This window comes from Drosophila santomea, chromosome 2L (genome assembly GCF_016746245.2).
Source record: "Drosophila santomea strain STO CAGO 1482 chromosome 2L, Prin_Dsan_1.1, whole genome shotgun sequence".
NCBI classification, from domain to species: Eukaryota; Metazoa; Arthropoda; class Insecta; order Diptera; family Drosophilidae; genus Drosophila; species Drosophila santomea.
Genome location: NC_053016.2, coordinates 829521 through 843751, shown reverse-complemented (window position 1 = coordinate 843751; position 14231 = coordinate 829521). Strand labels below are relative to the sequence as shown.

Here is a 14231-nt window from a genome sequence, read left to right as displayed (position 1 = left end):
TTAGCCCAATTCAAAACAAATGGTTTTAATGAATTGGCATACTTTTAGGAAGTTTCTTTGGGTAGAAAAAGTGCGTACAATTACTGTGCATCATTTAGTCAATGGCGATGTAGCAATCTGAGAAAGTGGGAGATGGGGATGCAGGATTTTACGATTCCAAATCAGAAGCTTCCCCAGACTCCAGGATGGAAACGCAGACTCCGAAAAGTATGCTACTGATAGTGATTTCCAATGCGTAAGTAACAAAGAGCCGGTCGTTTGTTTTATTTGAATGTATTTTTATTCATTTCCGTTTCGGTATAATTTCTAGTTTGTTCTCTTCGTCTTTAGTACTAGTTGGTTTAGCAATTGTTTAAATTACTATAAATTATTTAAGTTTTATGTTACGTAGTCGTATAATGTAGATTTATAATTTAAAAATTCGCGCGTGAAAGAAAAAGGTCTAAAGTCATTTAACTGGCAGCCACTCCTTTCTCCTTCTATCGTTACGTTCCTTCGCTAATTACTTTCCTAGAGCTAAATAAAAACAAAATAATGATCGTAATGGTAATAATCGTAATAAACCGTAAACGTAGAAAAACAAATAATAGCAATAATTCAAAACAAAAGTTAAAGCTGGAATCGCTGCGTTCTACTATCGTAATCGTAAATAAGAGTACACGTATATCTAGAGATGAAAGAGTGCCTAGGTTAGCAATGCATCAACTGTACAGTATGGCTTATACGCGTATAAGTCGCCGCCCCTCTCCACGCCAGCAAACGATTAGATTATGTTTATAATAATGCGGGGAGCAGACTCCGCCCGGAGATATCAAGTGTATTTGTTTTGCGTGGTTATGTCGTAGTCGATAATTAAATGGATAAATAACAAAAATGACTGTAGGAGCGTTTTCCTCACTCTGGCTTTGTGGGTTGAGTGTCCTGGATCCAGGATCAGGATGTCTCACCTATGTATGTACATACACGAAATCGATATCTATGCGGATTGGTTACGATCGTACACATTTTGCTTATGGTTAACGCGGGGATAATAGACATCATATCATATCTCATATTACATGTTCGAGTGTTCTGATTAAAAGCGGCCTCTTTTCTCTGTGTACATAGGGAAGCTACAACTTTGCGTTAGAATATAGTATAATATGTGCACATGTACGGTATGTAAATATGTAAATGTATTGCATGTTGACATCTAGATTTGCTCAAATCGAATCGAATGCATTAATGAGTTCTTGAGTTTTACGTTTCTCGTTAACATAGCCAATGCGGTAATTAAGCGGTAATTTAGTTAATTCAATTATATAAAAGTACAAAAAGGTCCTTTGGCCGTGGCTATATGTACGGGTCGCGTTGAACCAACCGATCTATATACACACGCTGGTCTGATCTAATCCAAAACTGAGTCCATAATTGAATATCCAAACCGAACTACATTGAACTACACGTCGCGCTGAGCTGAGCTGCCTACAAGTTAGCCTTGGTATATCTTTGTGTTGCATATGTGTGTTGCTGAATACGGGTAATATGAATGCTGAGATTCCGCTGCTCTGGTCCTGGTCTTTTACCCTGCTTACGTGCCATTGGCCTTCGGCAGCGATCGCACCAGATACAGCTTTTCGCCCTGCTTGTTTGTGTAGATGGGCGCTCTTTGGTAGTGATCGACCAGTTGGTCCAGCGAGTGGAACTTCCTCTGTCCAATGCAGTACATGTTCTGCTCCACGTGCACGCGGAAGTGCTTGTTGCGCCCTGGGGCCTTCAACGAAACCGAATAGTCACCCATCTGCAAGGAAGGATGAATTCGTTAATACGTATAATTAAGTTGGCAGTTTCCTTGGTAAAATGCCACAACATTCCATAAAAGTTAAAAATTCGTGGGGAATTATGTTGCGGCATTTCAATGGTGGATTCCACTCACGTTAGTCTCACTGTCTCTGATGAGGAAGTCGCCATCGTGCCCGTGGCCGTTGAGCACCGTGTCGCACTGGCTGCGGGTGATTGCTCCATAGTACCACGACTTGCCCGCCAGATTTGGCCGTTCAATTGGCTGGCCGGAGGATTGCGCCGCCGGCTTATTACCCTCATTGCGTCGCTCCATGGAGTCACTTCCTCCGCCACCCCCGGCTCCGCCATTACTTCCTCCTCCGTTTCCGTTTCCTGCACTGGCACTCGTGTTACGATAGGGCGTGGCCAGGTAGTCGTTCAACTCTTGGAGATAATTGCGTGGAACTAAACCGACTTGGCCCTGATTGTTGCGAGCTTTGTACCAGTCCGGATCGGAGGCGGGCCGATCCACGATCTCCAGGCGATCGCCTTTCTCGAACGAGAGCTCCTGGTCGTTGTTCGACGTGAAGCTGTATAGCGCAACCTATATAAATGAAAGAAAATTGTTATTAACATATTGAGAAAACATCTTAAGCTTGATGTGAATGAACTTATACTCACCACAATATCAAGCACGTTCTCGGCCATGGCGTAGGTGTGGATCTCGCCGTCGTTATCACAATCCTCCGTTGTGTAGTTGCTGGGGAACCAGCCGACGGAATTGCCGCTCTGTCCACGCCACCATCCGTCGTTGGACTTCTCCAGGATGAGGATTCGGGTGCCCTTGGTCAGCGAAAGTTCATCGGGCTGCTGGGCCTGATAGTTATACTTGACCACAGCCGTTCCGATGGCCTCTGCGGGATCTGGGGGCAGTCGGCGCGACATGGTTGGACTCTCGATCTGTCGCGAGGGTGAACAATTGGGCAGCGTCTTCGATCCGGAGCCCTTTTTCACCTTCTTCTTAATGCTGCACATAAATCATAAATCAAAATATTAAGGTTCAGTATTGGGTTGATGTTTTTTGGTTAGATTTCATTAGGGGGGTTTTAAGGTGGGTTAGACTAGCCCTAGTTGGTTTGGGTGTTAGTGGAGCTTTAGTTTTAGGGGGCAGGGGGCTCGACAGACAACGAAATCAAAACGAATTTGTTGTTTTGAAATACAAAATACAAAAGCCGAAAGCAGTTATAAGTTAAATTACGATAACCAAAGCAAAAGGTGGAGGCGGGCATTTGAACGCGATACAGATACATCTACGGATACGGGTACAGATACAGATAGAGAGGGCTTAATTCTGCTGAAATCAGAGCAAGAAGAACGCTTAGATTTAGTCGGCCCAGGAATCTGACGCACCTGTCGAAGAGCGAGGGCTTCTCCTTCTTCACATAGTTGCTTGGCACGTAGCCGGACTGGTTGCGGCTGTTCTGGACGCGCCACCAGTGCTTGGAGTCGTCCAGCAGCAGATAGCGCTCGTTCTTGCGCAGATCCAGCTCCTGGGCACCCTGCGCCGCATAGTCGTACTTGGCTACCACGTAGCAGACGTCGTCCTGAGATTTGCCTGCGAGTTGAATAATGGGAGAAGTTAGTATGGATTTAGTTTTAGAAATTTATCAAGAGCACACAGTAGGAGAAGCAAAAAGGCCCAGTGGTTCATATTTGCACCCCAATGCTTTTCCTGCTGTGATGTTACTGTATTGCAGTTGCTCACCGTGCTTCATGTTGCCCGCCATTGATTGGGTTCCAGCGTTGCCGGCGGCACTGCCACTGGAGGAGTTGCCGCTACCGCTTCCGTTGGCGCTACCGCTGCCGTTGCCGCCGCAGTCGAGCGCTGGCTGGCCGAAGGTCACACTTTTGTGCTGGGCGCTGCAGGAGGAGGCGGTGGACAGGGTGCGGTGGTGGTGCAACTGCTGTTGCTGCGAGAGCGAAGAGTGCCGCTGGTGGTGGGCAGGTGAGCCGGGAACGGGCACGGGCACCTGGGGACGGTACTGGTAGATCTGATTCTGGTTCTGATTCTGATTCTGGTTGAGATTCAGATTCTGGTGCTGCGGCAGCTGTGGCGGATGCTGCTGCTGCGGATATTGCTGCGAACTGGCTGAGGAGTCGGGGATGTTGCGCACGAACCGCTGGGGGTGTTCCAACATTCCAGACTGGCTGCTCCTCCGCCGCGGGGGGATTCCTGCTCCTCCAGCTGGGACTGCCCTGGTGCTCCTGGTGCTGCTCCTGGAGGCAAGAGGCGGTGGCTCAGTGTTGGTGGACTTGGAGTTGGGGTTGGAGTTGATGAACAAGTCTTTGATGGTTTGGTTATGTGTTGCAGTTGCTCGCTGGCACTCTAAGCTTGCTGCAGATCGCCTCTAGCCAATGCATAATTGCTGTGGGCGTGGTTTCAGGGGGCGAATGGGCGTGAGCGTGGGCGGAAGCGTAGGCGTGGCAACGTAAACATAAGCAACGCAATAACATAAGCAATGAACGTAGAAGGAAAAAAAGGAAAAGAGAGCAAATGATATATGCAAATTAGGCTTAATTGTTTAGCACTCAAGAAGCTAAAAAGCGTGAAAATGATTAGCTTAAACAATACAATGCAAGTACTCAAACACGAAACACGAAAATCCAAATAGGAAATCAACTCAAAATTAGCCGAGAGATGAATGTTTGTTTTTGGGGTCAGCGAGCCGGCGATGAAGATGAATGAGTGGAGTGTTTGTGTTATGATGATCATGATGATGATGATGATGATGATTATGATGATGATAGTTTGAGCGGGAGGTGGATATGGGGGCTGAGGGATCTGGCCATTCCAGTTGTGGGGCAATTAAAATCTGTGCAAGTGAAAGTTGCCTCCGCCTGACTCCACTCAATTGAATCCAATTGCCAGGCGAGCGAATGAGTGGCCATCGGGTATTGATTTGTTCACCGAAGCTGCTGGCTGGAGAACCAGAGTCTCGAAATCCGGACCTTTTCAGGCCAAGAAAGACACAGAAATCAACTGCGACATTCGACCGCAATGAGTCACGAACGGGAATGGTCGGCGGTATTGGGAAATTGGTTTCTTGGCCGAGATTTACAGAGTGACATAAGGCAGTTAGCGGGCGGCGGAGAAGGTTATCACGGCCACAGATCTCTAGAGAGGCTTCCCGAGTTCGTTGGCCAGGTTGGCGAGCGAGCCAGCAAAATCAAAGTCAATGTCATAGCCGAGGGCCATCTTTGGATAATTAAAAATCAATAAGTGTGGCCCACGCCGAGAAAACGCTCTACTCGGGCTTTGACTCTAGGCCAACTTTGGTTTCCCTTTTCTATGATTGTTAGATCATACACGAGAGGCTGAGTCAGCTGAAAGTGTTTTCAATACATTCAATTCTTCCAGCTCTGTGCCATATCTACTAGCAACTGACCTAGAGTTTCCTAAGAACCAATCGGTGTATAAAAAGAAATGCAGGAATGTATGCTTCTCCGTTAAAATTCCAATCGTTGCCATAATAATTTCCATGTGATAACGAGTGTTTTTGTTTATCTTACCATCGATTAGTCAAAGGTTTTGCGTTAGCCAGAGATACGAAAAAGCCCCCGTTCAACTGAAGAACTGGTCGCAAAGTGAATCACTTTTCGCTGCTATTGTTTGTGTTTTCCCTATTTCTTGAGCGGAGAAAGCGGGAGTGGAACCGTAACCGTAGCCGTAACCGAACCCAGATAGCACGGAGAAAGAACCCGAAAAAGATTATGTTTGTGCAAATGCTCGAGTGATAAGGGGGCGGTTCGGTTAGGTTTGGTTGGGGACTTGGTAAACATGAAACGCCTGACTGGCTGGCTGCCAATGAACTGAAATGCACCACCGTTGGATTCGGATTGGTGTTTGGATTTCTTTGGCTTGGCAATTGTTTTGTTATTGTTTGCGCTTGCATAAGCCCAACAGCCGAGACATTGACATTACACTGCTGATAAAAGCCAACGAAATCGGAAGGAAACTGAATTTGATCATCTGTTTGCGATATGATCTTGAATTTACTGATAAGATTGGGTATTGTTAATGCGGAGAATATGTAAACTACTTGGGTCTTATCATTGGAAATGATCTAAAAAACATAATGTGTGCTATTACTAAGATATGAACTTGAATAATCCGATAAGACTCACAACTGTGGGTGCAACAACTTTAGAGGGAAAAAAGATGATCTATTTTTTAGGAATTCCACTTAGTTTTCCAACTGGGAGTCATATGATTTCTGCCTGTAAACATAACTAATGTGGTATGATTTGTTAGCTTCCTGCATGACATATTTATTTTTTTCCGTGCACTCGCTCATTGTTTTCCTGACAGCAGTTCGTCTTTTCGCTGAGGGAAAGAAAGAGTTGCACGTGCTTGGGGGACAAGCCCACAAGTTTATGAGGCGGAAAGTTTGTTTCCCCTTGCTGTGTCTGCGTATTGCTTGGAGATCGGTTCCAGGCGAGGGAGTATAGCCACTGGTCCCCAAGAAAAGCCATCACGAACGAATTGGTGGCCCCGAAATGGGAGCATTTGGGTCTATAACATTGAGTTACGACTTGGGTGGATGGGTGAATGGATGAATGGGTGGATGGGGCAGCCAAGGAGGAACTGAAAGTGGGGCACTCTTATCTGGATCTTGGGGCGTGTGGCGTGGGAGGCAAAGGGCAGCCTGTTTACATAAGATCACTCATTCTGTGGGCTGAAAGTTTACTCCCGGAGTTGATTAAGTAGATGCTTTTGCTGGGAAATGGGATTCAAATGGGGTTTCGGTTTCAGTTTCGGTTTTGTTTTTTGTATTTTCTCGCTTTTGTTGCCGAGGGAGTTTGTGACATTTGCCGGCCGTTTCCTAAAGAGATGCTGCGCAAAATCTCTGCAAGGTGGTGGCTTTTTGGCAGCGAGAGGGTGAACTTCTCGTCCTGCAAAGGATGGCAGGACTCGTGGCCAGTGTTGGTAAGAGTACCAGCTTTTGTACCTGAGATAGGCTTACACAAGGTACACAAGTACCTATTTTAGTATTCTTTGAGTAACAACCTGATTTTATATCTATTTACGGTAAGCCAAACTATTAATATTTAAAGACTTGTTGGTATTTAATCAATTTTTTGGTTCATTCAAGACGAATCCTACCATCTGGACAAGGAAAAGGTACATCTTTTTCTAGGAGCTCTGCAACACTGGCACTTCGGTGGCACAGTTAGCCGTAAACACGACCATGGTTACCCAAAAAAAGGTGATGGGGAGCGGAGGGCTAAGGGTTGCAACACCGCCTACTGGGAGGGTGGTGGACCGAACCAAAGGACTCCGCACCACCAGGTGACGAGGGCGGGAGACAGAGAGAGCGCAGGTCAAGAGAGGGAAAGAGAGAGAGCCGAGAGAGATTCGAACAGGAGCTAAAAGGAGCAGCCGAATATTTTGTGTGTACCTACCGGAGACGAAGCGGTTGGACTGGCAACTCCTATATTCCTCCTGGATCTCCTTATCCTGGCACTCCTTATCCGTATCCGTATCCTTATCCGGAAAGTCCGAGACCGTATTTCTCAGCCTTAACCCTTGGCAATCCTCAGGATTTGGGTCTGGAAGACGTGGGCTAAGACACTGCTCCTGGAACTCCTGGAACGCACTCTATTTCACTTCCACTTTCCACTGGGCTATTGCACTCTACACACACTTGAAACACAACTTTAATTATAATACACCTAGCCGTTAGTGTGTGTGTGTGAGTGGGGCGGGGGTGAGCGTGTGTGTGTGTACATATGCTGCTGCCGCGATTGAAAAACACACAAATCCTGGCAAATAAACGCTTTTCCACGCTTCCGATCACCGCACACGTTAACTACGTTTAGTGGCAAATTGTTTGCACAATTTTGCAGCGCTCCCTTGCGGTTAACTAATTAAATTTTAATGATTTCGCCGGAGCCGTTTCTTTCACGTCGCCCATCCGATTTCGATATGCGGAAGGCGATAGCGATTGCCCAGGACTAGGGTTGTCAGGTGGCGTAGCAGCGGAGACTTCTCAGCGAACTATCGATTAAAACTTTCCGCCCTCTGCAACACTTGTCCAGTCATCGAGGCTATCGATATTAGGTGGCGTTATTTGTTATGATTTTGGGTTACATGGTCTTTACCGGGAATACCATGCTGAAAACCCAGAGAATTGTTATCGGCATCAGCAGATCTTACACTGCCAAGGCGAAAAGAATTGTGCTGGCGCAGGACAAGACGAAGATCAAGGAGTACTCGCCGAAAACCACGGATAACCATGAGCACCGAGTCTACGTCTGGGGCTTTCAGGAAACCGGAGCCCTCGGCATTCAAACCAACGTGAAGAAGGCCAAGGAACGCTACACGGAGATGGTACACCATCCGACCCGACTGCAGTTCTCCAACAACAACGAAATCACAGACTTGGCTGCCGGGTACGGATTCACCGCCTACGCCGTAAAAAGAGATGACGGAGAGACGCTTTTTGGCAGTGGTTTGAACACCGACTCCCAGCTAGGTTTCCAGGTGAAGGGAAATCCCAATGATCCAGCCAACCTGGACGTGATCATCTATCCCACAGCCATTAAACTGCCGAGAGTCCACGGAGAAACCGATGAGGACATGCGTGTGAAGAACATGTCGGCGGGTAGAGCTCACCTGGTGGTTCTCACCCAGAATGGAACCATTTTCACCCTGGGAAACAATTCCTACGGCCAATGTGGACGCTCCATCATCGAGGAGGAGCGGTACAGCAAGAGTGCCCTGATCCATAGGATATCCCAGGAAGATATATGCGGCAAGGAGGATGAGGTGGTCCAGGTGGAGTGCGGCCAGGATCACAGCATGTTCCTGACCAAAAAGGGACGCGTTTACACCTGTGGTTGGGGTGCGGATGGACAAACAGGGCAGGGAAACTACCATACCGCTGGGCAAATAACCCTGATTGGAGGAGATATAGAAAAGGAAAAGATTGTGAGGCTCAGCTGCTCCTCAGACTGCGTTTTGGCCCTCAACGAGGCGGGCGATGCCTTTGGCTGGGGCAACTCGGAGTACGGACAGCTAGATGACTCTGAGCTGGCCGAAACCCAAATAAATATTCCAAGAGCCCTCAAACTAACAAAGTCCCTCGGAAAAATCAAGGACGTGGCTGCGGGAGGCTCATTTTGCATGGCTCTCAATGACCAGGGTCTCGTGTACACCTGGGGCTTTGGCATCCTCGGCTTCGGACCCTTCGTGGAGCAAACATCCAAGCCACAGCATCTTTTGCCGCCTTTATTCGGGCGCAATGACTTCAGCAACGAAACCACTGTGGTTTCCATCGGATGCGGAGTATTTCACATGGGCGCCGTCAACTCGGATGGAGACCTCTTTATGTGGGGCAAGAACAGATTCGGGCATCTGGGACTGGGTCACAAGAAGGATCAGTTCTTCCCCTTCAAGACGGCCATCAATGGAAAGGTCACCAAAGTGGCCTACGGAGTGGACCACACCATTGCCTTGTGCAAGTCGTTCTTCTAGATTAAGCTGTTTGTTAGGTTAGTTCATTTAGAATATATTCTAGTCGAAATATCATTGCCCATGGCAGCCCAACCAATAAATAGAAAACTGTTAAAGATCACAAATTCGCGTTTAATACATGTAAGTAGTTTTAAAGAACATTTAGATTAATTTATTTGTTTCTCTGACGCATGCTGATAGTTTCCGTTCCACTTCGCTTTCCGCCTGGTTTTGGTTTTGGTTTTGCTGTAAATAGCTTCGATCTGAATCCGTTCTATACATTAATTGTTAGAATTGTTGAAGAGCATATATATAAAATATGTACTTGGAATGCCGCAGTGTGTCTGTGCGTGTGTACCGATCCAATCTCTTCACATCCTTTTTAACCCGCACTCAAGGCTAAAACATTGCACGTATGTATTTGTCACAATTTCGTCGATCGCTTTTGATTGCGTTCTAGGTACATTTTCGTTACGCTTCTTTACTAGGGTCTATGGTCTATGATTCGCTAAACTCGCTTGGCCAATGATGATATATCCACCCGGAGTGGGGTGTGTGTCCTGCTAACCAGTGGTAACCAGATCTAGACTTGTAGGCATGGCTCTTTGAAGTTCGAACAGGTCTCCTCGCTCCGCTAAATGTATAAATAGATTCTAAGTAATAATTTGTTTAGGTTGTGTATTCATATGAATATTGTAGCTTAAAAGATCCTCCTCCAAAGCTCAGGCATGTTGGCTAGCCTCGTTGGCCTCGTAGGCTTCCACCTCGGCGATGTTGGCCAGGTCGTACTCGACGACGCCTTTGCCCATGAACTCGGCGTACTTGGCAGACTCCGGCAGGGGATCAGCCGATCGCTTCGAGACTGCAATAGATAAGTATAATAGATAAGTAAAGTTACGTGCACCTGAAAGTTACTGATACTCACCGCCCGAGACGAACTTCTCCATCATGTAAACCTTCATATCGAAGCACTCGTTGGCAATCCGCTCCGAGATAAGCGAGACGTCGGTGATGCGGGGCATGACCACGCGCATCTGCCGTCGCACGCGCTCCGTATCTATGTTGTAGTAGCCAGTGCTCATCTTCTTCATGAGATCCACGAAGCTGGTCGGGGGCAGGGTCGTGTCCCGATCCAAAGGCATGATGAAGCACCGCCCGGTGGTGGTGTCGATGATGGCCGACTGGTTCTCCTTAAAGTCGTGCATGAAGCGACCTCGGCGTCCATCCTTGAAGTCCGGAACATCCACCCGTGCGTAGCCCTCCTCATCGCTGTCGCCGTCCAGTTCGATGTCCTCGCGGAAGAAGCTCTCGTCTAGCGATCCACTGTTGGGAATCGGTTGGGCAAACTCGGGCAGCAAGGAGCGCCAGTTCAGGGCGAAGGGTTCCACGGTGCGCGGGTACACCCGCGCCATCTCCATCGAGTCCTCCGGGTAGGGAATCTCGCACAGGGCGTGGTAGCGCATGCTGCTGCGCGAAGGAGCATAGGCTCGGTACAGAGTCCATCCGCCCAGGACACCCAGGAGCATCACGACCACGGCGATCAGGAACAGCAGAAAGGACTTGAGACAATGGTGCTGTGGCCGGTTGAAGACCATGGATTCCGTGTCGGCTTCATTGTCGCTGTAGGCGACCTTGGGCTGTGCAAGGAAAATTGCGGTTTAAGGAAGGGGATGTCAGAATTGGGTTACGCCTTTAGGAGTCACTCGCCATTTCGGAGGAAAGTAGTACTTTTATTTGTAGTAGTACTTCTATTTGTATTCTAAAGTTATCTAAATGGACCGACTTGTTATATCTGTTTCCTTATCACCCATTGTTCCAGTCGAAAGTCATAAAAACGACGATAAGTCGTAGAAGAATACAAATAAAGGCAGTTAAATGTTGGCTGAAATGTTGATAGTGCAAGTTCCACAACTCAAAAGGGGTGTATTTGCTGAATATTATTATTATATTTTCTGCCAGCTCAGCCGGTTTATATTCCAATAATTAACTGCGTTGCTTAGTCTACTTTGACTCAGAAGATGTGTAGTTAGCTAGAGATTTCTCTATGGGGTCAGAGAAGATGCCCCTGCCACAAGTGATTCAATTTAAAGCATTTGCATGCTCTAGAGTGGACCTTGTTCTACTAGATAGTGCATAGTTTACATTAAATTGTATACAATATCTCCGTATTTATGACTCGTGAAAATACAAATTGTAAGATAAGTAATATCTCCACAGAATGCAGTAAATTATTGACTGTGCAATTCGTAAAAACCTGATACAGCTTGTAGATGAGCAAATCGGCTGGGAGCTAGGAATGAGTAGGTGCTTATGGCTGCCAGCTGATAAGACACGACTTTCTCTGGATACCCGAGCGCACTACCTACTCCTCGTGCTCGAGCACAAATCGAGGCCAAAGTGCACAGCGCCAGCACACAAAGGGCTGGAATTGGCACCGAAAGTGGCTTTCCCCAGCCGTCAGGGCCAATCTCCGCCAGCAACAGGAACACCCTCCGCGCTGACCTCGGGGAGCGAGCGAGTCCTTGGCGCGGAGAGCCCAGGAAAGTGAATGGGCACACGTCACTTGGAGTGGAGCAGCAGTGCACGGGGGGTTCGGGGGCCACAAGGACACCGAGGAGTGCGGAGCTTCGGCGGGGAAAAATCGATGGCGAGCTGCTGAGGCTGTAATTCGGATTCCGAATCGGATTGCACCTGCCCCCAGCGCCACCCACTTATCACGAAACTTGTGGCTCTCGGGCCGAAGGACGAAACACACGGACATGGACGTGGACATGGCGCGAGGGGTGGACAAGGACACAGAACGATTGCGCAAAAATAAGGCCACATCTCGCAGATGCGACGCCATGCAAAACTCACTGCGATTAGGGAGCCATGGTGCATGAGGGCCTCGTCGTTGAGGTTCATGGGCAGAGGCACCTTCTCCTGGTCCGTGGGCTCTCCACGCAGTTTTCCAAGAATTGTCATGGCTGCTCGGCTATATTCTGTATTCTCGACGCCTCCGAACGACCACTTTGTTTGTTTTTACTGAAAATTTAGTGCGCAATTGTTGACGAGCTGAAATCTCGATCCAGACGACCCAATGTGGCCAGTTCTCAGTCGCCGAGTTGACCCTTTTGAAAAAGTGACCAAAAGTGAGGCATCCGATGAGTGGTTGTGAACTCGGATAAGACAGTGTGCCGCACAAAATTCAAACTCGAATTCGAATAGAAATTTGTATCTACAGGAAGCAAATGCAATGAGCACGGAATTAAGTGTTACAAACCAAAATGCGATACTTTTATTGAAACACATCAAATATATTTTCCAAGTGTGGTTCAATGTAAGGAGAAAGGGTTTCCAAAAACAAACTCTACTAATCTTTTACTTGAAAACCAAAACAAACATCTAAATTCCCTTCCAAGACGAATGGCTTTAGTAATAGTTTATGGAAGTTTATTTCGCTGATAACACAATACGTTCTACTGGCAGTTTTTGGGACATTTTCGAAGTTGCGAGCGAGTTTTCTTAACATACATTTAAACACAAAATGATTAAAACGTTCACCTGCAGCAGTTACGATCCTACGACCTCTGGACTACACAGCGGTCCATACAGACCACGTTTCGACCTTTATTTCTGCACTCTTAAAGTCTAATCATACAGAGCAGAGCGTCCTACTTATGACTATGTTGGTTGGAGAGAAAGGCCAAGTGGCCTTTGGGACACTTGTTGGCGTAGTGACCCTTGTTACCGCACTTATAGCAGGTGATCTCCTCCAGGGGCGTGGGCACTTTGACGAACCCGGGTCCATGCGACTGATTGTGGTGATTGGATTGCATGTCCTCGCCGCCCTCGGAATGACCGGAGTGTCCAGAGTACCCGCCTGAATGTCCTCCGGAGTGGTCCATAGCGTTGATATTGTTGCGGTGCTCCAGGCTGCCCACATACTGTTTGCACGAGTTTGCTTTGTGGCCCAGTTCGCCGCAATAGTGGCACGTGGGCAGTTTCTTGTGCAGCTGATCCTTACCCAGCTCCGCCAGGGGGGGCAGCTCGAAGTGGGGATGCATGTGCTTGCAGGAGGGGCCCTCGGGACAGAAGCCCGCCAGGTAGTCCATGCACAGGACACGCCGCAGATGCTGGTGCCGGCAGTGGGGACCGTGGCGGCAGAAGCCTCTCTTGTACCAGGGGCAGTCCTTAACCTTGCTCTGGGGATCGATGTGCAGAAAGGGGCACTCTTTGTTGTGGCAGGCGTTGAACCTCGAGTAGAAGTAGCACTCGGGCATCTTGGTCATGTCGTACTCGTGCAGGAACTCGCACTGGTCGCCCTTTTTGCACAGTCCTCTCAGCCAATGCTTGCACACGATCGTCCTGTCGCCGCGAATGTGTCGGAAGGGGCAGGCACTTCCCTTGTCGCACTCCTGGCCGTTCCTCGTGATGAAGTTGCAGACCGCCGCAATGGACTTGTCCATGCCGTAAAAAGGCAGCGGAATGGCGCCCACCTGCTCGATGAGATCCCGCTCCGCCTTGAACTGCAGCCCACTCACGTTGGCCAAAAGGATGTCCATCTCTGCCGGATTCGCGGATTCTCGGATAGATGAGAAAGCTTATTAACCTGGTAAACAATGCAGTTTTCTTATTTTTTTGCGCGTGTTTTGTTGTTTCAGTGCGAATAGTGCTGACACGGAGCCGGCGTTATCGATATCGATAGACAGCTAGACAGGCCTTGGCCATCTGGCTATTTAATAGCCAAATCTACCGACTTCACAAAGTATACATTTGTTTTACAAGATGTTGCTAAATTTATAAGAATGGTTATAAATAAAAAGACGTATATTTTTATATTATTGTATACACTTATTTAACTTAACACTACTTAAATTATTTAACTATTTAAGTCAGTTGCTGTTGGTCAGCACTGTTGGCGGCTAAATCATTGCATGGAAATTAAGTATCCGCCCCGTTAGTGTTGATGATA

The 14231-nt window shown here is 47.7% G+C and overlaps 4 protein-coding genes across 6 annotated transcripts; 1 reads left to right on the top strand and 3 right to left on the bottom strand.

The window, feature by feature from the left end:
* Positions 1 to 768: 768 nt before the first annotated feature.
* Positions 769 to 7743, bottom strand: LOC120453067 (cytoplasmic protein NCK1). Of its 2 annotated transcripts, none has more exons than XM_039637595.1 (6): positions 7225 to 7743; positions 3527 to 4187; positions 3172 to 3376; positions 2443 to 2788; positions 1916 to 2365; positions 769 to 1780 (listed from the first exon to the last, which is right to left on the bottom strand). In XM_039637595.1, exons 2-6 carry the CDS (start codon positions 3957 to 3959, stop codon positions 1571 to 1573), a joined length of 1644 nt encoding a protein of 547 aa, XP_039493529.1. In that variant the 5' UTR covers positions 3960 to 4187; positions 7225 to 7743; the 3' UTR covers positions 769 to 1570. The 2 variants fall into 2 exon arrangements, with proteins under 2 accessions (XP_039493529.1, XP_039493537.1); XM_039637603.1 differs by having other exon boundaries at positions 3527 to 4038.
* Positions 7744 to 7857: 114 nt separating this feature from the next.
* Positions 7858 to 9402, top strand: LOC120453084 (RCC1-like G exchanging factor-like protein). Its single transcript, XM_039637614.2, has one exon. The coding sequence runs from the start codon at positions 7898 to 7900 to the stop codon at positions 9296 to 9298; it is 1401 nt and encodes a 466-aa protein (XP_039493548.1). The 5' UTR covers positions 7858 to 7897; the 3' UTR covers positions 9299 to 9402.
* Positions 9389 to 12367, bottom strand: LOC120453093 (integral membrane protein 2B). Of its 2 annotated transcripts, XR_005616526.1 has the most exons (4): positions 12134 to 12367; positions 10203 to 10914; positions 9603 to 10139; positions 9389 to 9551 (listed from the first exon to the last, which is right to left on the bottom strand). XR_005616526.1 is itself a non-coding variant. In XM_039637627.1 (3 exons), the coding sequence occupies exons 1-3, from the start codon at positions 12239 to 12241 to the stop codon at positions 10000 to 10002; spliced, it is 960 nt and encodes a 319-aa protein (XP_039493561.1). In that variant the 5' UTR covers positions 12242 to 12367; the 3' UTR covers positions 9389 to 9999. The 2 variants fall into 2 exon arrangements, 1 of the variants encoding a protein (XP_039493561.1); XM_039637627.1 differs by having other exon boundaries at positions 9389 to 10139.
* A 325-nt stretch (positions 12368 to 12692) lies between these two features.
* Positions 12693 to 13950, bottom strand: LOC120453105 (cleavage and polyadenylation specificity factor subunit 4). The gene has a single exon (XM_039637642.1). The coding sequence runs from the start codon at positions 13819 to 13821 to the stop codon at positions 12931 to 12933; it is 891 nt and encodes a 296-aa protein (XP_039493576.1). The 5' UTR covers positions 13822 to 13950; the 3' UTR covers positions 12693 to 12930.
* Positions 13951 to 14231: the final 281 nt, after the last annotated feature.